The following is a 21,313-nucleotide window of genomic DNA, read 5'->3' on the forward strand; positions in this document are numbered from 1 at the left end:
ACCACCCCAGTTTCTACCACCCTGACCCAAGCCAACAAGCCAACATCATTTCTTTTTTCTTTTTCTTTCTTTCTTTTTTTTTTTTTTGAGACAGAGAATTACTTCATCACCCTTGTAGAGTGCTATGGCATCACAGCTCACAGCAACCTCAAATTCTTGGGCTTAAGCAATTCTCTTGCCTCAGCCTCCCAAGTGGTTGAGACTACAGGTGCCCACCACAACGCCCAGCTAGTTTTAGAGGCAGGGTCTCACTCTGTCTCAGGCCAGTCCCAACCTGTGAGCTCAGGCAGTCGACCCACCTCAGCCTCACAGAGTTCTAGGATTACAGGCATGAGCCCCTGTGCCCAGCCTCCAACATCATTTCTTACCTGCATTAAGGTCATAGACTATAAGCAGTCTCTGTGCTTGGGATTGTTCTGTGTAAGTTAGTGTCAGATGACAGACCCCTTGGCCCCTTGAGAACGGAAGACTCATCCTGCCATTTTCCCACTCAAGTTCAAGGACTCTTGGTTTCACTCAGGCAAAGTGTGTCAGGTGCTTGTAAGGCTCCCAGCAATCTGTGTCTCTTTTGTTTCTCTGACTCCATCTCCTGTGATGACCCATTTGCTCACTGTGCTCCATCACATTGGGAGTTGTGATTCTGCCTCACAGGTGGCAGGTGTCCCCACTGCTCAGACCGTGTGTTTCCCATGTCTGCTCCCTGCAATGCTGCTCTCCCAGGTGTATCCGTGTCCTGCCTCTTTGCCTTTCCAGTCCTGGCTCCAAGGCAGTCTTCTCAGTGAGGCTTTCTGACCACCTAGATTAGAACTGCCAGTTCCCATCCTGCTGTATTTTGCTTCATGACACATACCTACAGGATAGCTCCAGGCATTTCCTTTTGTGGATGTGGGTATAGCATATATCCCTGTAAGTTTTAGAAAGTTGCAACTTTGTACCTAAATTGCCAATGACTTAGTGGTTCAAAGAGGGACAGACATAGAGTAAGTACTCAATAAATATTTGCTCAAAGGATGAATAAAAGAATGGAGGGTAATTGTAGGTACTAGGGATGCAGAGGTGTGAGGATTACTTGAGTCCAGGTGTCTGAGACCAGCCTGGGCCATATAGCAAGAAAGAAAATAGATAAAAATGTTCTATGTGTGGTGGTGCATGCCCGTAGTCCCAGCTACTGGGGAGAGTGAGTTGGGAGGATGGCCTGGGCACAGGAATTTGAGGCTGGTATGAGTTGTGATCACAAAACTGCACTCAAGCCTGGGAGACAGGCTGAAACTCTGTCTCAAAAAGCAAAAAAGTACAAGAATGTATTAATACTACCTCCGTTTGATAAAAGATGAACAAAAAAAAACCTTAGAAAGATAACATGGTTAAAATGATGAATGTACATTTGAAGCTAAAGAATAAAAGTTATATGGGCTCGGCGCCCGTAGCACAGTGGTTTCAGTGCCAGCCACATGCACCCAAAGGTTCAAACCCAGCCCAGGCCTGCTAAACATCAATGACAACTACAAAAAAAAAAAAAAAATAGTCGGGTGTTGTGGCAGGCACCTGTAAACACAGCTACTTGGGAAGCTGAGGCAAGAGAATCGCTTAAGCCCAAGAATTTGAGGTTGCTGTGAGTTTTGACACCACAGCACTCTACCAAGCGTGACATAGTGAGACTGTGTCTTAAATAAATAAATATATATATAAATATTATATGCTTATGCAGTAGAAATGGTAGAGCAGAATGTCTAACATGCAACTGGTGCCCTGTAAACATCCATTGTTCTTTCCTCTGCTCTCTGTGTGTGCACATGTGTGTGTCCACATTTCCTTTACTTCTAAGAATACACACACACTGGGGTAGGGCCCCCCTATAAATGTGATTTTGACTTAGTTACCTCTATGAAGATTTAAGGATATTATATCCCAATATGATTTCATTCAGAAGTGCTAGAGGTTAGGATTGTAACCTAAGAATTCAGCCGACATCACTCTGCCTTATGCACCCTCACATCCATGTCCTTCTCATACACATAATTCCTGCACCCCAGCCCAGCAGCCCAAAAGTCTTAACTGTAAGTGCAAAATCTCATGTAACTATCACCCAGGTGTCACCAAGGCAAGAATGAGACTTGAAGTGTGATTCATTCTAAGGCAAAATTCCTCTCTAGCTGCTAACCTGTGAAACCAGACATGTTACCTGCTTTCAAAATGCAATTGTAGGGAAGGCAGAGGATAGATCTTCTCATGCCAAAGGAGAGAAATCTGAAAGAAGAAGAAGGTCATGGGACCCCAGCAATCCAAAACCCAGCAGGACCAATTCCATCACATTTTAGGGATCAAGACTGACCTTCTTGGTCTCTGTCCTCCTGGCCAACTGGAGCATCAGAGGCCTGACCTGCTCAAGGTCCTTTGATGCTTTGGAAGCATTTCATTATTTTCTTCCGTGGATCACCATCCCAGATACATTTGAAGTGTAGGATATTGGAAAAAGAATGAATTCTTGACCTCCATGCAGAAGATATTTCCATTTGTTTTGAGCCCATGGGTAGGTAGGGACATGGTTTTAATCACAGGCGGCCTCACAATGTCTAATAGCATTAGACACCTCTCTCCTTTTTCCAGCTGAGTCATTCCTTCATTCATTTTCTTGTTAAGGACAGTTCTCTACACTAACTGCCCAATGGGGTAGCCCTAATGCGAACATTTCAATTCCATCATCCTTCTGCAGGTCAGTCATGGCTCACAAGCTTGGCAGGAGGAGCTAATTCACCTGGTCACTGTTTGTAGAATGGACATGCTCTTGTGTAAAATTCACAGGACAGAGAATCGAAATGCTGCCTCATCACTCAGGTAACCATTTTAGGATGGATCAAATTTCTCCAAGTGCCTGCCGCCCACACCAGCACCATGACAAGAGATCCCCTAATAAGGGGACAGGAGAAATGCTCTGGGGGATGAGCATTTGCAGTTGACACACTCAAACACTCCTCATCTCAACTGATAGCACCTGCTGTAAACACAAGACATGTATTCTGACACATTTTTAAACCAGAGTATTTGCTTTTACCTTTTCTCAGAAGCGGGTTTTTCTGAATTAAATAAGTATCATCCACCATTGAGAAATTGGACATCTTGTTTTCTCTCATGACCTCAATGGAGCTATTCTTGAGGATTAGGTCAAGTTCTTCTGGCTCTGCCTTCTTACCCAGGAACTGACAGATCTTCTCCATAGTTCTTTCTGTGTCCTAAAAGAAGGAAAAATAAAGGAAAGGATATGAGAGAGAAAGGCACCAGAGAAACTAGGATGAGAAGCAGGATGAGGATGAGGAGGGGGAAGAAGAAGAGAGAAACAGGACACAGAAGGGAGAAGTGATGGAGCTGGATGCAGCCAGGAGAAAGCAAGAGAAACAGGTAAAGAAGAGAGAGCAGGGAGTGTGGGAAAGATGCCGGGATCCTGATGGATTTCCCATATGGTTAGGAGTTAGGAGAACTTAGCAGTAAAAGACAGAGCCTGGGGCTTCTAGGGAGGCTTTGAGAAGGACTCCTGGACAATGATTAGGATTAAGCAAGGAGAGATTTGGGGAAAACTTGACAAAGATTTAATGAATTGATTTCAAATCCTGACTATGCCATCAAATAATACTGTTTCTCATAACTCACACTTGAATAATACAGAGAGTTTTATAAGATCTTCTCATGTATTATCTCAATAACTAGTCCTTGGTACAGGATCCTGGGAGATTATGCTAAGAAAATAGCTTTTTATACCAGAAAGACTTTTCTGTGAATCACAGGCCTTCTCTTAGAATTATAATGCTTTAAAACTTTTCTTTCCTGGGCAGAGCCTGTGGCTCAGTGAGTACGGCACCAGCCCCATATACTGAGGGTGGCGGGTTTAAACCCAGCCCCGGCCAAACTGCAACAAAAAATAGCTGGGCATTGTGGCCAGTGCCTATGGTCCCAGTTACTGGGAGGCTCAGGCAAGAGAATCGCCTAAACCCAGGAGCTGGAGGTTGCTGTGAGCTGTGATGGCACAGTACCCTATGGAGGGTGATGGAGTGAAACTCTGTCTCTAAAAAAAAAAACTTTTCTTTCCTTTATACGCCCTAGTCATTGTCCAACAAGAGGACATATAACAGTGGAAATAGCTAAAATTAAAGTTTGGTGTGTGAGATGAAAGGAAGATTACTAGAAGGTATGGCATCCTGGCCCAGAGGGAGTTAAACATGTTAAGAAAGGCTTCCTGGCCCCTCCCCCATAAGAACGGCTTGGAGTGAAACAAACGAGCAGAGTTCAAAGGTCCTCCCACTACACTCCACGGGAGAGACCCTCTAAAAACTGGACCTACCTCCCATACTAGGGTGCCATGGCATTCTCCTGCCAGGCATAAAACTGTATAGAACTGTATATATTCTCTACCTGCAATTCTGAGCTCCCAGCACTCCCCTCCACTCTCACTCTGAGGTCTGGAGGCCTGTCCCCCAGGAGTCCAGATTTTTGGGTGATTTCTCAAGGGGTGTGGACAGGGCCTAGACTGCAGCTGGTCAGTGCTGATTCTGTGGCACAGGAATGAGGAGAGGACGGTCGGCTGAGAGGGAACTGCACCGGAGCCACGGTGCCCTGAGTGGCAGAGCAGCAGCCGTTTTTGGCAACAATAGGGTTCACTCCCAGATATTCCAAAGCCACACCCCCGTCTCCCTGGCAACCAGAGGAGGCCAGACATCTTCTCAGGTGGCAACCACCATGGAACAGATCTGGGATGGAAACGCAGGCCCCATGAGTGAAGGGTTTGCCTGAGGCGGTACCGGCCTGGGTGGAGCACAGGGACTAGAAACACATGCGCAGAGCCAGGAAGTTCCCAGGGCAAGGCTGACACAGAGAACCACTTTACTGAGCTAAGATGCACCCAGCCCTCAGGGGATCATCAGCCTATAGACAGAGGAAGGCAGGAGGCTAGAACTGAAAGCTAACCGAATACAAACCTGCAGGAGCAAAGACGGGGCCTGAGGCGCAGGCTCTGGAAACTCAAAACAGCTTATCTTATGCAGGGGAATTTAGCAGGGTCAGAAACAAATTCCCGCAAAGTCGTTCTGTTCTGTTCTGTCAGTAACATCAATCAGGGGCAGGGCTGGAACTGAGCGAACACCTCCCAATCTCCATCAAGCGCCCGAGGTTGTCAGGCCTCATCTCCACCTGCTGGATAGAGACAGAGCACAGTGGCCTGGCTGAGTAGAAATAGATTTCCTTGTGATTCAGGCAGGTGCAAACCCCTGGAGTATCTGTTCATTAGAGGCAACTGGGTCACAGCCCTGCGGGGCTATCCATGACTGGGTGTGACAGAGGTGCAAGGTGGGGAAGGAGGCATCAACCTTCCCAGACTAATCTATTTGCTGGGTGGGTCCTCCTGACTCCATGGAGCACCGCAGCAAGCCATATCTGAGTTGTCACCAGACCCCTGCGATCCAGTTGCCAGAGACCTTTTAAACTCTCCCACCTGAGACAGGTGCTGACTGAGACAACTGATTTGGACCATTTGAACTGAGCTAATCGCCTGAGGACTATTCAAGTGGTGCCCTGGGTGTGTGACTGTAGGAAGTGTTGATTTTCCTTTTCCAATTGTTGCCTGTGGGGGGGCGGAGTGACATAATTGCTGGTATTTCTCCACAGCTGAGACTTCAACCCAGAGTAACTGTTTCACTAGGGTAGAACAGAGACCAGCTGAAAACAAGACAGAACCACTTAGCCCCACCACACCAAACAGGTCCCCAGTTTCTCAGGCCATAGCACTGTACAGGTCCTTGACAAAGCTCCAGGGGAAAAATCAAATGGTGTAAGACAATCATGGGGCAGAATCAGCGGAAAAACTCTGGTAACATGAATAACCAGAATAGATCAATCCCCCCAAGGAAAGATATGGCAATGTAACTGAAGATCCCATTCATAAACAGCTGGCCAAGATGTCAGAAATTGAATTCAGAATTTGGATAGCAAACAAGATTAATAGAATTGAGGAAAATTTGGAATTAGAAATTCGATGAGGAATTCAAAATTCAGAATTAGAAATTCAAGGAGAAATTCAAAAGTTGTCTCAAGAATTTAACGAATTTAAAGACAAAACCACCAAAGATTTTGACGCACTGAAGCAAGAATTTGCAGCCCTCAAAGATCTGAAAAATACAGTAGAAGCCCTCAGTAACACAGTGGAGCAAGCAGAAGAAAGGATTTCTGACATTGAAGACAAAGCCTTTGAATGCTCCCAAACTCTCAAAGAGGAAGAGAAATGGAGAGCAAAAATGGATCATTCTCTCAGAGAGCTCTGGGATAATTCAAAGAAGGCTAATATACACCTCCTTGGAATCCCTGAAAGTGATGAAGTGGCCTCACAAGGCACAGAGGCCCTTCTCCATGAAATTATGAAAGAGAATTTTCCAGACATGCCAAGAGATTCTGAAATTCAGATAGCAGACAATTTCAGAACCTGAGCATGACTCAATCCAAATAAGACATCCCCCAGGCATATCATAATTAGCTTCACTAAAGTTAATATGAAGGAGAAAATTCTGAAAGCAGCCAGATGTAAGAAATCCATTACCTACAAAGGGAAGAATATTAGAATGACTGATGATCTCTCTGCTGAAACTTTTCAGGCCAGAAGAGGGTGGTCATTGACTTTTAATCTCCTAAAGCAAAATAACTTTCAACCCCAGATCCTGTATCCAGCTAAACTGAGTTTCATTTATGATGGAGAAATTAAATACTTTAATGACATTCATATGTTGAAGAAATTTGCCATAACCAAACAAGCTCTTCAGGATATTCTCAGACCTATCCTCCATAATGACCAGCCCGATCCTCTACCACAAAAGTAAACTCATTCAGAAACTTTTGATCGAACTCCAACTTCCACAGTGGCGAAAGGATTAAAAATGTCCACTGGACTTTCGAAAAACTCAATACCCCGAATTTTACCAGACTTATCAATCTTCTCCATTAATGTGAACAGCTTAAACTCTCCTCTAAAGAGGCACAGGTTAGCTGACTGGATACAAAAACTCAGGCCAGATATTTGCTGCATACAAGAGTCACATCTTACCTTAAAAGATAAATATAGACTCAGGGTGAAAAGATGTTCGTCCATATTTCAGGCAAATGGTAATCAGAAAAAAGCAGGTGTTGTGATTCTATTTGCAGACACAATAGGCTTTAAACCGACAAAAGTAAGGAAGGATAAGAATGGTCACTTCATATTTGTTAAGGGTAATACTCAATATGATGAGATTTCAATTATTAATATTTATGCACCCAACCAGAATGCACCTCAATTTATAAGAGAAACTCTAACAGACATGAGCAACTTGATTTCCTGCAGCTCCATAATAGTCAGAGATTTCAACACTCCTTTGACAGTGTCGAATAGATCCTCCAATAAAAAGCTGAGCAAAGAAATTTTAGATTTAAACCTAACCATCCAACATTTGGATTTAGCAGACATCTATAGAACATTTCATCCCAACAAAATTGAATACACATACTTCTCATCAGCCCACGGAATATACTCCAAAATCGATCACATCTTAGGTCACAAGTCTAACCTCAGTAAATTTAAAGGAATAGAAATTATTCCTTGCATCTTCTCGGACCACCATGGAATAAAAGTTAATCTCAAAACAACAGGAATCTGCATACTCACACAAAAACATGGAAGTTAAATAACCTTATGCTGAATGATAGCTGGGTCAGAGATGAGATTAAGAAGGACATTGCCAAATTTTTGGAACAAAAAGACAATGAAGACACAAATTATCAGAACCTCTGGGATACCGCAAAGGCAGTCCTAAGAGGGAAATTTATAGCACTGCAAGCCTTCCTCAAAAGAAAGGAAAGATAGGAAGTTAACAACTTAACAGGACATATCAACCAACTGGAAAAGGAAGAACATTCCATCCCCAAACCCAATAGAAGACAAGAAATAACCAAAATTAGAGCAGAATGAAATGAAATTGAAAACAAAAGAATTATACAACAGATCAATAAATCAAAAAGTTGGTTTTTTGAAAAGGTCAATAAAGGGCGGCGCTTGTGACTCAGTCGGTAAAGCGCCGGCCCCATATACCGAGGGTGGCGGGTTCAAACCCGGCCCCAGCCAAACTGCAACCAAAAAATAGCCGGGCGTTGTGGCCAGCGCCTGTAGTCCCAGCTACTCGGGAGGCTGAGGCAAGAGAATCGCTTAAGCCCAGGAGTTGGAGGTTGCTGTGAGCTGTGTGATGCCACAGCACTCTACCAAGGGCCATAAAGTGAGACTCTGTCTCTACAAAAAAAAAAAAAGAAAAGGTCAATAAAATAGATAAACCTTTGGCTAACCTAACAAGGAAAAAAAGAGTAAAATCTCTAATCTCATCAATCGGAAATGACAAAGACGAAATAACAACAGACTCCTCAGAAATTCAAAACATTCTTAATGAATATTACAAGAAATTTTATTCTCAGAAATATGAAAATCTGAAGGAAATTGACCAATACTTGGAAGCACGTCACCTTCCAAGACTTAGCCAGAATCAAGTGGAAATGTTGAACAGGCCAATGTCAAGTTCTGAAATAGCACCAACCATACTAAATCTCCCTAAAAAGAAAAGCCCAGGACCAGATGGTTTCATGTCAGAATTCTATCACACCTTTAAAGAGGAACTAGTACCTATATTACTCAACCTGTTCCAAAATGTAGAAAAAGAAGGAAGGCTACCCAACACGTTCGATGAAGCAAACATCACCCTGATCCCCAAACCAGGAAAAGACTCAACAAGAAAAGAAAATTATAGACCAGTATCACTAATGAATATAGATGCAAAAATATTCAAAAAGATCCTAACAAACAGAATCCAGCAACACATCAAACTATACATCATGACCAAGTTGGTTTTATCCCAGGGTCTCAAGGGTTCAATATATATAAATCTATAAGTATAAGTCAGCACATAAACAAATTAAAAAACAAAAACCATATGATTCTCTCAATTGATGCAGAAAAAGCTTTTGATAATATACAGCATCCCTTCATTATCAGAGCACTTAAGAAAACTGGTATAGAAGGGACATTTCTCAAACTGATAGAGGCCATCTACAGCACCCACAGCCAATATCATATTGAATGGAGTTAAATTGAAATCATTTCCACTCAGATCAGGAACCAGACAAGGCTGCCCATTGTCTACAATGCTCTTTAACATTGTAATGGAAGTTTTAGCCACCGCAATTAGAGGAGAAAAGGCGATCAAGGGTATCCATATAGGGTCAGAAGAGATCAAACTTTTGCTCTTTGCAGATGATATGATTGTATATCTGGAAAACACCAGGGTTTATACTACAAAACTCTTAGAAGTGATCAAGGAATATAGCAGCGTCTCAGGTTACAAAATCAACATTCATAAATCTGTAGCCTTTATATATACCAACAATAGTCAAGCTGAAAAATCAGTTAAGGACTCTATTCCATTCACAGTAGTGCCAAAGAAGATGAAATATTTGGGAGTTTATCTAGCAAAGGACATGAAAGATCTCTATAAAGAGAACTATAAAACTCTAAGAAAAGAAATAGCTGAAAATGTTACCAAATGGAAAAACATACCATGCTCATGGCTGGGAAGAATCAACATTGTTAAAATGTCCATACTACCCAAAGCAATATACAATTTTAACGCAATCCCTATTGAAATTCCACTGTCATACTTTAAGATCTTGAAAAAACAATACTTCGTTTGATATAGAATCAGAAAAAATTTCAAATAGCCAAGACATTACTCAGAAATAAAAACAAAGCAGGAGGAATCACACTACCAGACCTCAGACTATACTATAAATTGATAGTGATCAAACAGCATGGTATTGGCACAAAAACAGAGAAGTAGACGTCTGGAACAGAATAGAGAACCAAGAGATGTATCCAGCTACTTACCATTATTTGATCTTTGACAAGTCAATCAAAAACATTCAGTGGGGAAAAGATTCCCTATTTAACAAATGGTGCTGAGTGAACTGGCTGGCAACCTGCAGAAGACTGAAAGTGGACCCACACCTTTCACCATTAACTAAGATAGAGTCTCACTGGATTAAAGATTTAAACTTAAGACACAAAACTATAAAAATACTTCAAGAGAGTGCAGGGAAAACCCTTGAAGAAATCGGTCTGGGCAAGTATTTTATGAGGAGGACCCCCCGGGGAATTGAAGCAGCTTCAAAAATACACTACTGGGACCTTATCAAACTAAAAAGCTTCTGCACAGCCAAGAACACAGTAAGTAAAGCAAGCAGACAGCCCTCAGAATGGGAGAAGATATTTACAGGTTATGACAAAGGTTTAATAACCAGAATCCACAGAGAACTCAAACGTATAAGCAAGAAAAGAACAAGTGATCCCATCGCACACTGGGCAAGGGACTTGAAGAGAAACCTGTCTGAAGAAGACAGGCACACGGCCTACAGACATATGAAAAAATGCTCATCATCTTTAATCATCAGAGAAATGCAAATCAAAACTACTTTAAGATATCATCTAACTCCAGTAAGATTAGCCCATATCACAAAATCGCAAGACCAGAGATGTTGGCATGGATATGGAGAAAAGGGAACACTTCTACACTGCTGGTGGGAATGCAAATTAATACATTCCTTTTGGAAACATGTTTGGAGAACACTTAGAGATCTAAAAATAGATCTGCCATTCAATCCTATAATTCCTCTACTAGGTATATACCCAGAAGACCAAAAATCACATCATAACAAAGATAATTGTACCAGAATGTTTATTGCAGCCCAATTCATAATTGCTAAGTCATGGAAAAAGACCAAGTGCCCATCAATCCACAAATGGATTAATAAATTGTGGTATATGTACACCATGGAATATTATGCAGCCTTAAAGAAAGATGGAGACTTTACCTCTTTCAGGTTTACATGGATGGAGCTGGAACATATTCTTCTTAGTAAAGTATCTCAAGAATGGAATAAAAAGTACCCAATGTACTCAGCCCTACTATGAAACTAATTTATGGCTTTCACATGAAAGCTATAACCCAGTTATAACCTAAGAATAGGGGGAAGGGGGGAAACAGAGGGGATGGAGGTAGGAGGGAGGGGGAGGGGAGGAGGACAGAGGGAGGGTGATTGGTGGGATTACACCTGTGATGCATCTTACAAGGGTATATGTGAAACTTAGTAAATGTAGAATGTAAATGTCTTAACACAATAACTAAGAAAATGCCAGAAAGGCTATGTTAACCAGTGTGATGAAAATGTGTCAAACAGTCTATAAAACCAGTGTATGGTGCCCCATGATCGCATTCATGTACACAGCTATGATTTAACAATAAAAAAAAAAAAAGAAAGAAAGGCTTCCCAATCACAATGATTCATGCTGAGGCCTTTGGGATTGGACAGAGGTGGGCAGAGGAAGAGGATGGGAGGTGATGTTTCTCAGGTGGAAGCAACATCCAGTATTCATGTTGTTTTCTCTTTTCTGTAGGATACCACTAACAGGTCAGATTCTTTCTACAATGGTCTCCTCACCCTCACTGGTCCTGAGCATCACCTGACAGCTTCTCCTGTCTCTCAGCAGCCCCTCCAGTCCTCGGCATCTGAGCACATTCACACAGGTTGATTTCATGCCTTCATTTCTCTTCTTACCAATGAGGCTGAGACGTCAAACAGTTGGACACATCTCTGGAACTGTATACATGTATACATAACTGTAAACACCCAGTTCTGTCCCTTCCCCAGGGCCCTCTCATCACTGGGTCAGCAGTAGCACCATATGGCCTACCCACAAAGGTTTTTGCAACCACCAGTTTGAGCATGAGCCGTGGTCCTCTGCCTGAATGCATTGAATAACCCTTTAGATGTTTTAAGATAAAGTAAAGAATAACACAGACAAACGATCATGAATCTTGGTAAGGGTCAACCAGGATAGGGCAATGGAGATCAGGAAGCTCATCCCACTCTTCCTGACTCTTCTCAAGGCTAAATTTTGACTGAGAAGGAGGAATGGAGACACAGAAAAATGGAGGGAAGTCAGAAGAAGGGAAGGTGGAGATGAGCGGGTGTGCACCGACTACTAAAATGAGGATTACCCGTTTCACCTCTTCATAACTCAGCATCAGGAAGTTCTCCCTCTCTCTCATGGACACCCAGCCACGAATGTGGTCAAACCATGGCCCATATGGTACCGCATGGGGGAGGCAGAGAAACAGGTTAATCCTATCTATTAAGTTCACTCCTCACCAGCTTTATTATGATATAATTGACAAATAAAACTTTTATGTATTTACAGTGTACAACACGATGTTTTGATTTATGTATACATTGTGAACTCACAAGAAGGATCTCATTGACTCGGCACCCATAGCACAGTGGTTTCAGTGCCAGCCACATACACTGAAGGTGGTGGGTTTGAACCCAGCCCAGGCCAGCTAAACAACTGCAACAAAAAATAGCCGGGCGTTGTGGTGGCCGCCTGTAGTCCCAGCTACTCTGGAGGCTGAGGCAACCTAAGCCCAAGAACTGGAGGTTGCTGTGAGCTGTGACGGCATAGCACTCTACCAAGGGCAACAAAGTGACACTCTGTCTCTAAAAAAAAAAAAGAGAGAGAGAGAATCGCTTAAGCTGGAGGCTGCTATAAGCTGTGATGCCATGGAACTCTACTGAGAGCAACATACTAAGACTGTCTAAAAAAAAAAAAAAAAGGATTCATTAACATATTCCTCACCTCACATGCTTACCATTGTTTTGATGGTGAGAACATTTAAAATCTGTTCAATTTTTAATTGAACATATATATGTTAATTTATTTATACATATATATATGCTTTCTTTTTTTTTTTTTTTTGAGGTGGAGTCTCAAGCTGTCACCCTGGGTAGAGTGCTGTGGTAACACAACTCACAGCAACCTCAGACTCCTGGGCTTAAGTGATTCACTTGCTTCAACCTCCCAGGTAGCTGGGACTACACTCAGTCACCACAACACCTGGCCATTTTTTTGTTGTAATTGTCATTGTCGTTTCAGCTGGCCAGGGACAGGTTCGAATCCACCAGCCTCGGTGTATGTGGCCAGCGCCCTACCCACTGAGCTTCAGGAGCTGCCCTGTATACTTCTCTTTTTTCTTTGGACAGTCTCACTCTGTTGCCCAGGCTAGAGTTCCATGGCATCAGTCTAGCTCACAGCAACCTCAAACTCCTGGGTTCGAGCAATCCTCCTGCCTCAATCTCTGGAGTATCTGGACCTTCAGGTGCCCACCAGAACGCTGGACCAAGTTTTTTCCGTGTTAGTAGAGATGGGGTCTCTCACTTTTTCAGACCGGTCTTAAACTCCTGAGCTCAAGGGATTCTCCCGCCACTCCCGGCCTCGAGTAGGTAATACATTATATTAACATAGCAGCTGTTCCCTGATTCATTCCTCCCAAATCCCACTTGTCCCAAATCAGCCTATTTTATTCTCTCTTCCCTCCTCATCTCTCAGCTGCTCATAATGTAGAAGCACTTAGTGCGGCTAACATCTTAACACATTGTTAACCGGCAGTTTTTTGCAGAAGTTACCTTTGTTACCAGGTAACTTGTGACTGGTCGGCAATGTATTAACTTTAGTCAATGTACTGTACCATATCTCTCTGGAATTTATTCACCTTGCCTAACTGAATCTTTAAACCCTTTTTACTAACATCTGCCAAATTCCACCACACCAAATATATATATACACACAGGTATCTATATATTAAAACATACATATATTATTGAAATACAAATAATATGTATACAAATATATACATTTGTATTTCTTTTTTTTTTTTTGTAGAGACAGAGTCTCACTTTACTGCCCTCGGTAGAGTGCCGTGGCGTCACACGGCTCACAGCAACCTCCAGCTCCTGGGCTTATGTGATTCTTTTGCCTCAGCCTCCCGAGCAGCTGGGACTACAGGCGCCCGCCACAACGCCTGGCTATTTTTTTGTTGTTGTTGCAGTTTGGCCGGGGCTGGGTTTAAACCCACCACCTTCGGCATATGGGGCCGGTGCCCTACTCACTGAGCCACAGGCGCCGCCCACATTTGTATTTCAATATATACAAAATGCCATGATATACCTGAAGAGCTCCCATCAGCCCATTTCTTAGCTTCAACCATTATTGCTAGATTGTTATTTTTTTTTAAAGCAAGAGAGGGTTTTATTATTTGTCACAAGTAAGGAGCAGTGTGTCCTGATGTGTTATTTAGAATACATCTTATGGCCAGGCGGGGTAGCTCACACCTCTAATCCTAGCACTCTGGGAGGTTGAGGCGGGCAGATTGCTTGTGCTCATGAGTTTGAGACCAGCCTGAGCAAGAGTGAGACCTCATCTCTAAAAATAGCCAGGCATTGTGGTGGGCACCTATAGTCCCAGCTACTCAGGGGGCTGAGGCAAGAGAATCACTTGAGCCAAGAGTTGGAGGTTGCTGTGAACAATAACATCAGGGTGACTCAGGGAGACTCTGTCTCAAAAAAAAAAAAATATATAGAATATACCTCATTTCATCTGTTTCCCCTTTCCCTCCGTTTTCTTTTAGAAAACTCCCAAATATAATAACATTTCACCTTTACATGCTTCAGAATATCTCTCCAGACTAAAACGTCACCTTCGATTATATTCTCACACCAAAAATCACACACGTACACACACACACACACACACACAATACTTCTTTACTATTTTCTAATGTCTATTCATGGATCAGTTTTCCTAGATTATCTCATCAACGTCTTTGCGGGGGGGGGGTTAATCTGAAGGGAGAAGCAATTAGGTTACATTATATACATCTTTAAGGTAAAGTCCAAAGTCTGAGCTGTAGTTGAGACCTTCCACAAATGTCTTTTCATGCTTGGTTTCTTTACATTGAGATCCAAATAAGATCCACACAAAACCTTTGGTTGACATTGGGTTGAAATTGGCTGATGCCAAATAAATGACACCTATAAACACCTCTGGGCGAGTTGAGGTTTATCAGGGACAAGCTGAGGGGCTGCCTAGAGCCCTGTTGCCATCTAGGAGAGCAGGTGTACTTTGCAGATTTGGGTTCCAGCGGTGACAGAGCCTTTAGCCCTGGGCTGGTGGGATGTGGATACAAGGGAGGTGTCAGGTGAGGTCAGAGATCGGACTCCGCGCGCCCCCTAGCGTCCATACTTTAAAGCAGACTCACCATTTCCTTCCATGAACCATTCAAGATACTGTTCCACTGACTTGGGTTTCTTAGCCAAATTCACTGAATTCCAGAAAAAATAACTGGATACAATAATATCTTTGGGATTTCTGATGACGTAAATCACCTTAGAGGGGAAAATGGAAGAAAGAAAAGTCAATACATTCATTTTCCACTTCATTTGATCTTTGTAAAAACGGAGAAAAACCATTTCCTTGAAAATGCCAATGAACATCAGTGGATTCTTTTAATAAGTTACTTGAATTATTGATAAAACAAAATTTAATGTCCATATGAACTAGTTACTGCGCCAGGAATACAACAATGGAAGAGGAAAGCATCCCCTTTCCTCCCCTCTGGAGTATATTAGTTTACTTACAATAGGAAGCAACTGGAGGGTTTTTAAATGTGAGAGGTATTGTATTTGTGTAGATAGTTTGAAGATCACTAACAGGAGAATGGACTAATATGTTATGGTGCATTCATAGTTATACAGAAATATATAACTGTATGTACACCCAAAACCATGGATGAATCTAACAGACATCATATTGAATGAAGGAATCCAGACATCCAGTGTTCATATAGCATGACTATTTGGATGAAGTTCAAGAATAAGCAAAATCAAGCTGTGGTTCTAAGTCAGGGCAGTGTTTACCTCTGTGTGTGGCCATTGATTGGGAAGAGCCATGAGGAAGTGGAAGTGAAAAGGTTCAGAATTGGGAACTAGATGAGGGTTACCCAGTGTGTAATATGTAAATACTCACCAAGCTAATACTTAAGATTACCCCACACACACACATACACACACACATACTCACACTCCCACCCCTACTCACACACACAAGGAAGATTACTTGGCATTTTAGCTTCTAAATTTTCCTTTGAGGCTCAGTGCCCCTGGCTCGGTGGTTAGAGCACTGGCCACATACACTGAGGCACACAGGTTCAAACCCGGCCCAGGCCTGCTAAACAACAATGACAACTGCAACAACAACAACAACAACAACAAAAATACTCGGGCATTATGGTGAGCACCTATAGTCCCAGCAACTTGGGAGGCTGAGGCAAGAGAATCACTTAAGCCCAAGAGTTAGAGGTTGCTGTGAGCTGTGATGCCACGGCACTCTACCAAGGGCGATATACTGAGACTCCAACTCAAAAAAATAAATACATAAAAATTTTCCTTTGAATTCTGCCCACTCTCTTTGTGCCATTTTTCTAGTCCTTGTCTCACTAGAGGCCTCAGTCTCCCCACACAGGGATTTACCAAACACTGATTGGATCCACGGAAAGAGGCGTGTTGTGACAAATTCACTATGCTGCTGCACAAGGTGAAATGTCTAAGAGAGGAGAATATGACAGTAAATCTCTCAATTTAGTTTTAGCAAAAAATATTTTTAAAATTCACAAACCACCATCGCTTCTTGGCCTTGCAGCACCATCAAGTGTAAAAATTCACAAATCCATCAGCACCCGAGAAAGAGAGTTTCTCTTCCTCCCTCCCTCCCTCCTTTCCTTTCTCCCTTCATGCTTTCTTTCTTTTTAAAAGAAAGCAAGTTTCTCAGAACAGTCTGACACATATTCGATCCTGGATAATGACTGTCCCTTCTGGTGATCACTGTTCAGCCACTGGGGAGATCTGTGTGGCTGCTCATCTCCATAGACAGCTACACACAGTAAGACACAGAGGTAGGAAAAACTATGAAATCAGAGCAATCACCCTGGATGTCCATGTTGATTTACAAATGTGCTGCTTCCCATGTGAACAATTCTGTGTCTTCTCAATGGCGAGAGGCACTTATGGAATTAATATTGGCTCACTACTTTTTAGAACAACACAAAGTGACTTATTCAGTATATAGTGGTTATAAATTTTAGCTAGGCTTAAATTATGGCTTCCTAAGATTCTGGAATTATCATATCACTTTATTCCTGGTTTGTACTTTGCTGGCATGGTACGAGACATGGATCATACCCTTGCATTCAACTATAGTTCCTGGAACAGCCACACTGGTATCACCTAAAGCAGAATCTCAGCTCCCATCCAGACCTCTCAAGTGACAATGCATTTCAACAAGGACTCCAGGTGGTTATATGCATGTTCATGTTTGAAAGGCATTGGTCAAACATGCCTTGACCATTGTGCACCAACCTTGGCCTTGGAACTGAAGAAAGACTTGGGGAAGAGACGGATGGAGAGGTGGGAGGTGAGCAAGCGTGGGCCCTCCTTCTCATTTACTAATTCAAACCCATACTCAGTCTCTATCCAGGGTGAGCGCTCCCAGATGGGCACAGACTGGACCCACTTGGTATCCCCCTTGGAATGAATCAGGCAGAGAATCTCAATCAACCAGTGTGTTCCTGGATAAAGAAGGAAAAGTGATGGTCACTCATTACAATCTGACTTAAAAAAACATTATGATGAAATGCACATAACATAAAATGTACCACTGTTAAGCATACAGTTTAGAAGTGTTAAATATGTTCCTGTTGTTGCACAACTAATCTCCACAACTTTTAAATCTTGCAAAATTGAAACTCTGTACTTATTAAACAACTCCTCACTCCCCCCTCCCTCCAGCCTCTGGTTAATCACCTTTGTACCTTCCCCTTCAGTGACCTTGGCTATTCCAACACCTTACATAAGTAGAACCATGCAGTGTGTGCATTTTTGTGACTGGCTTATTTCATTTAAAGTCCTCGAGGTTTATCCATGCTCTAGTATGCATCAGTATTTTCTTCCTTTGGAAGGATGAATCACATTCCATTGTATCTATATGCCAATTTGTTTATCCCTCATCTGTCAATGGGTGTTTGGGTTGCTGCCTCCTTTTGGCCATTTACTGAAGTCTTTGAATAAGTTCCCATTGTTCTTGGCTTTTCAGGGCCCTGCCACTTGCACTGCCCCATTTGCAGACTCTTATCCTCCAGCCCCATTCCTATAAAAATATGATCTCCAGTCCCTTGGATTTGTCAGGCCCTTTTTTTTTGAGACAGAGCCTCAAGCTGTCTCCCTGGGTAGAGTGCTGTGGTATCACAGCTCACAGCAACCTCCAACTCCTGGGCTCGAGTGATTCTCCTGCCTCCACCTCCCAAGTAGCTGGGACCACAGGCACCCGCCACAACACCCGGCTATCTTTTGGTTGCAGCTGTCATTGTTGTTTGGCGGGCCCAGGCTGGATTCGAACCCGCCAGCTCAGGTGTATGTGACTGGTGCCTTAGCTGCTTGAGCCACAGGCACCAAGCCTGTCAGGCCCTTTTCTAATTCCTGACCATTACCCAGGAAGCTTCTTCCATGTGAAAATATCCCTCCTCACCAAGTAATTTCACTTTTATTCTTTTCATATCAATTTAGATTCTGTTTCTTCTATTAGGGCTCGGCAACCATACCTCCGTGGCTAGGGAACGGGCCACATACACCGGCGGTGGGTTCGAACCCAGCCCAGGCCTGCTAAACAACAATGAAAACTACAAAAAACAAAATAGTAAGGCTGACCCGGTGCCTGTGGCTCAAGCGGCTAAGGCACCAGCCACATACACCTGAGCTGGCAGGTTCGAATCCAGCCTGGGCCCACCAAACAACAATGATGGCTGCAACCAAAAAATAGCCAGGTGTTGTGGCAGGTGCCTGTAATCCCAGCTACTTGGGAGGCGGAGGCAGGAGAATCACTTGAGCCCAGGAGTTGAAGGTTGCTGTGAGCTGTGATGCCACTGCACTCTACCCAGGGCAACAGCTTGAGGCTCTGTCTCAAAAAAAAAAAAAAAATAGTAAGGCTGGCTCAGGGTCTGTAGCTCAATGGGTAGGGCACCAGCCACATACCCTGAGGCCGGTAGGTTCGAACCTGGCCAGGGCCTGCTAAACAACAATGACAACTGCAACAAAAAAATAGCTGGGTGTTGTGGCAGGTGCCTATAGTCCCAACTACTTGGGAGGCTGAAGCAAGAGAATCACTTAAGCCCAAGAGTTTGAGGCTGCTCTGAGCTGTGATGTCACAGCACTCTACTGAGGGGAACATAGACTCTGTCTCAAAATAAATAAATAAATAAAAATAAAATAAAATATTTCTTCTAGGACTTCAGTTGTCATCCTTCTCCCTGCTGATACATACACACGAGTCTGCCTTAACATATACTCCTGTGGGTTCTCCTAATACTGTAGACTATCCCCTCTGAACGCTCATGTTATGTGTAATTCCCCAACTGAGTCCTTATGTCTGAATGTACCTGGTAGTAGCCATTGCTCCACCCCAACCCCAAAAAGCTTTGCACATTGCCTAGCATATACAAAGTGTTCCAATCAGCCCCAGAGGGGTTGATTCAAGCCTGTCATCCCAGGCAGGGAGAGGCGGGAAGATCACTTTTGAGGACAGGAGTTGCAGACCAGCCTGAACAATAGAACAAGATCCCATTTCTATAAAAATTAATAACACATTATCTTGGCTTGGTGGTGCAAGCTGTGGTTCCAGCTATTTTCAAGGATAATTTGAGTCCAGGAGTTGGAGGCTGCAGTGAGTTATGAGTGGGCCACTGCACTGCAGCTGGGCTAGGCAGTGAGACCCTGTCTCACAGATTAAAAAGAAAGAAAGAGGCCGGCGTGTTGGCTCACGACTGTAATCCTAGCACTCTGGAAGGCTAAGGCGGGTGGATTGCTTGAGCTCCCAAGTTCAACAACAGCCCTAGCAAAAGCAAGACCCTTTCTCTACTAAAAATAGAACTGAGGCAAGAGGATAACTTTGGCCCAAGAGTTTAAAATGAGCTATGATGCCACGGCACTCTACCCAAGGCAACAGCTTCAAACTCTGTCTCAACAAAAATAAAAAATAAAATAAAAAGAAAGAGGCTGAGCGCCTATAGCTCAAGTGGCTAAGGTGCCAGCCACATACACCAGAGCTGGCAGGTTCTAATACAGCCTGGGCCTGCTAAATAACAATGACAACTACAACCAAAAAATAGCCAGGCATTGTGGTGGGTGCCTGTAGTCCCAGCTACCTGGGAGGCTGAGGCAAGAGAATCGCTTAAGCTCAAGAGTTGGAGGCTGCTGTGAAATGTGTTGCTGCCACGGCTCTCTACCCAGGGTGACAGCATGAGGCTCTGTCTCAAAAAATAATAATAAATAAAAGAAAAAGAAAGAAAAAAAAAAGGGAGGGAGGGATGGTGGGAGGGACGGATGGTGGGAGGGACGGACAGGTAGTGGGAGGGAGGGAGGGAGGAAAGAAGGAAGGCTCTCCAACCATCTGCTGAAGGAATGAGGAACACAGTCACCGCCTTTCTCAGTTCAGGATTCTGTTCCTTACCTGATTTGGGGAAAGTGACTATTACTACATCTTCATCCTTCATCACAAACTCTTCTCGTACTTTTCTGAGGATTTCAGGTTTGTAATTGACCCTCGGGAAACATATCCCTTCATACCACAAATTGTCATCTGCCATGATGATCAGCTCCTGTGCTTGGTGGAAGCTGCGGCACCTGCTGGCAGATTCGGTTTTATAGTAAAGAGATAATAATCATTAATCTGTGACCAATTTGTTGTAAAGTTTACTGGCCAATGAGGAGAAGTGAGTAGTGTGACCGACAGTAAAAAGATTAACAATATTGGGCAATTTTGAACTCGGAAAACATTCTAGGCATAATCTGAGTCTGATTTCATAAGAGTGACCTGGAAATTTAGTAGCAAATTCAAGGACATAGAAATGTGTGCAAATTTAAAAATACTTTTAATAAAATTTACTTTTTATAATACTTTTGGATTTATAGAAAAATTGCAAAGAGAGTCCAGAGTGTTCCCATAGTTCATGCTTTATTCAGATTTTCCTTAATTTTTCTGCTCCAAAATCCCCTCTAGGACATCACATTCCACATAGTGGTCAAGTCTGTTCTGGCTCCTCTGGGCTGAAAGAGTTTCTCAGACTTTCTTTATATCTGATGACCCCGACAATTTTGAAGAGTACCGGTCAGGTGTTTGGTAGAATGTCCCTCTCATGGGATTTGTGGGATGTTTTTTCTCATAATTTGACCGGATTCATGGAGAGAAAGGGAATAGAAACAAATGCCATTGTCATCATATAATAATCCAGGGTACTTACTATCACATGGCCTAGCACTATGATGTTAA

At 43.0% G+C, this 21,313-nt stretch overlaps 1 protein-coding gene across 4 annotated transcripts; it reads right to left on the reverse strand.

The window, feature by feature from the left end:
* Positions 1-1,595: 1,595 nt before the first annotated feature.
* On the reverse strand, positions 1,596-20,643 carry LOC128595784 (sulfotransferase 2A1-like). 4 transcript variants are annotated; one of them, XM_053604756.1, is made up of 5 exons: positions 20,495-20,643; positions 17,353-17,561; positions 15,198-15,324; positions 4,968-5,181; positions 1,596-3,230 (listed from the first exon to the last, which is right to left on the reverse strand). In XM_053604756.1, the coding sequence occupies exons 1-4, from the start codon at positions 20,628-20,630 to the stop codon at positions 5,162-5,164; spliced, it is 492 nt and encodes a 163-aa protein (XP_053460731.1). In that variant the 5' UTR covers positions 20,631-20,643; the 3' UTR covers positions 1,596-3,230; positions 4,968-5,161. The 4 variants fall into 4 exon arrangements, 3 of the variants coding, with proteins under 3 accessions (XP_053460731.1, XP_053460729.1, XP_053460730.1); XM_053604754.1 differs by lacking the exon at positions 4,968-5,181 and adding an exon at positions 12,105-12,600; XM_053604755.1 differs by lacking the exons at positions 1,596-3,230; positions 4,968-5,181 and adding an exon at positions 10,086-11,703.
* Between the last annotated feature and the right edge of the window lie 670 nt (positions 20,644-21,313).

The sequence above is a fragment of the Nycticebus coucang genome, chromosome 10, assembly GCF_027406575.1.
Source record: "Nycticebus coucang isolate mNycCou1 chromosome 10, mNycCou1.pri, whole genome shotgun sequence".
Lineage (NCBI taxonomy): Eukaryota > Metazoa > Chordata > Mammalia > Primates > Lorisidae > Nycticebus > Nycticebus coucang.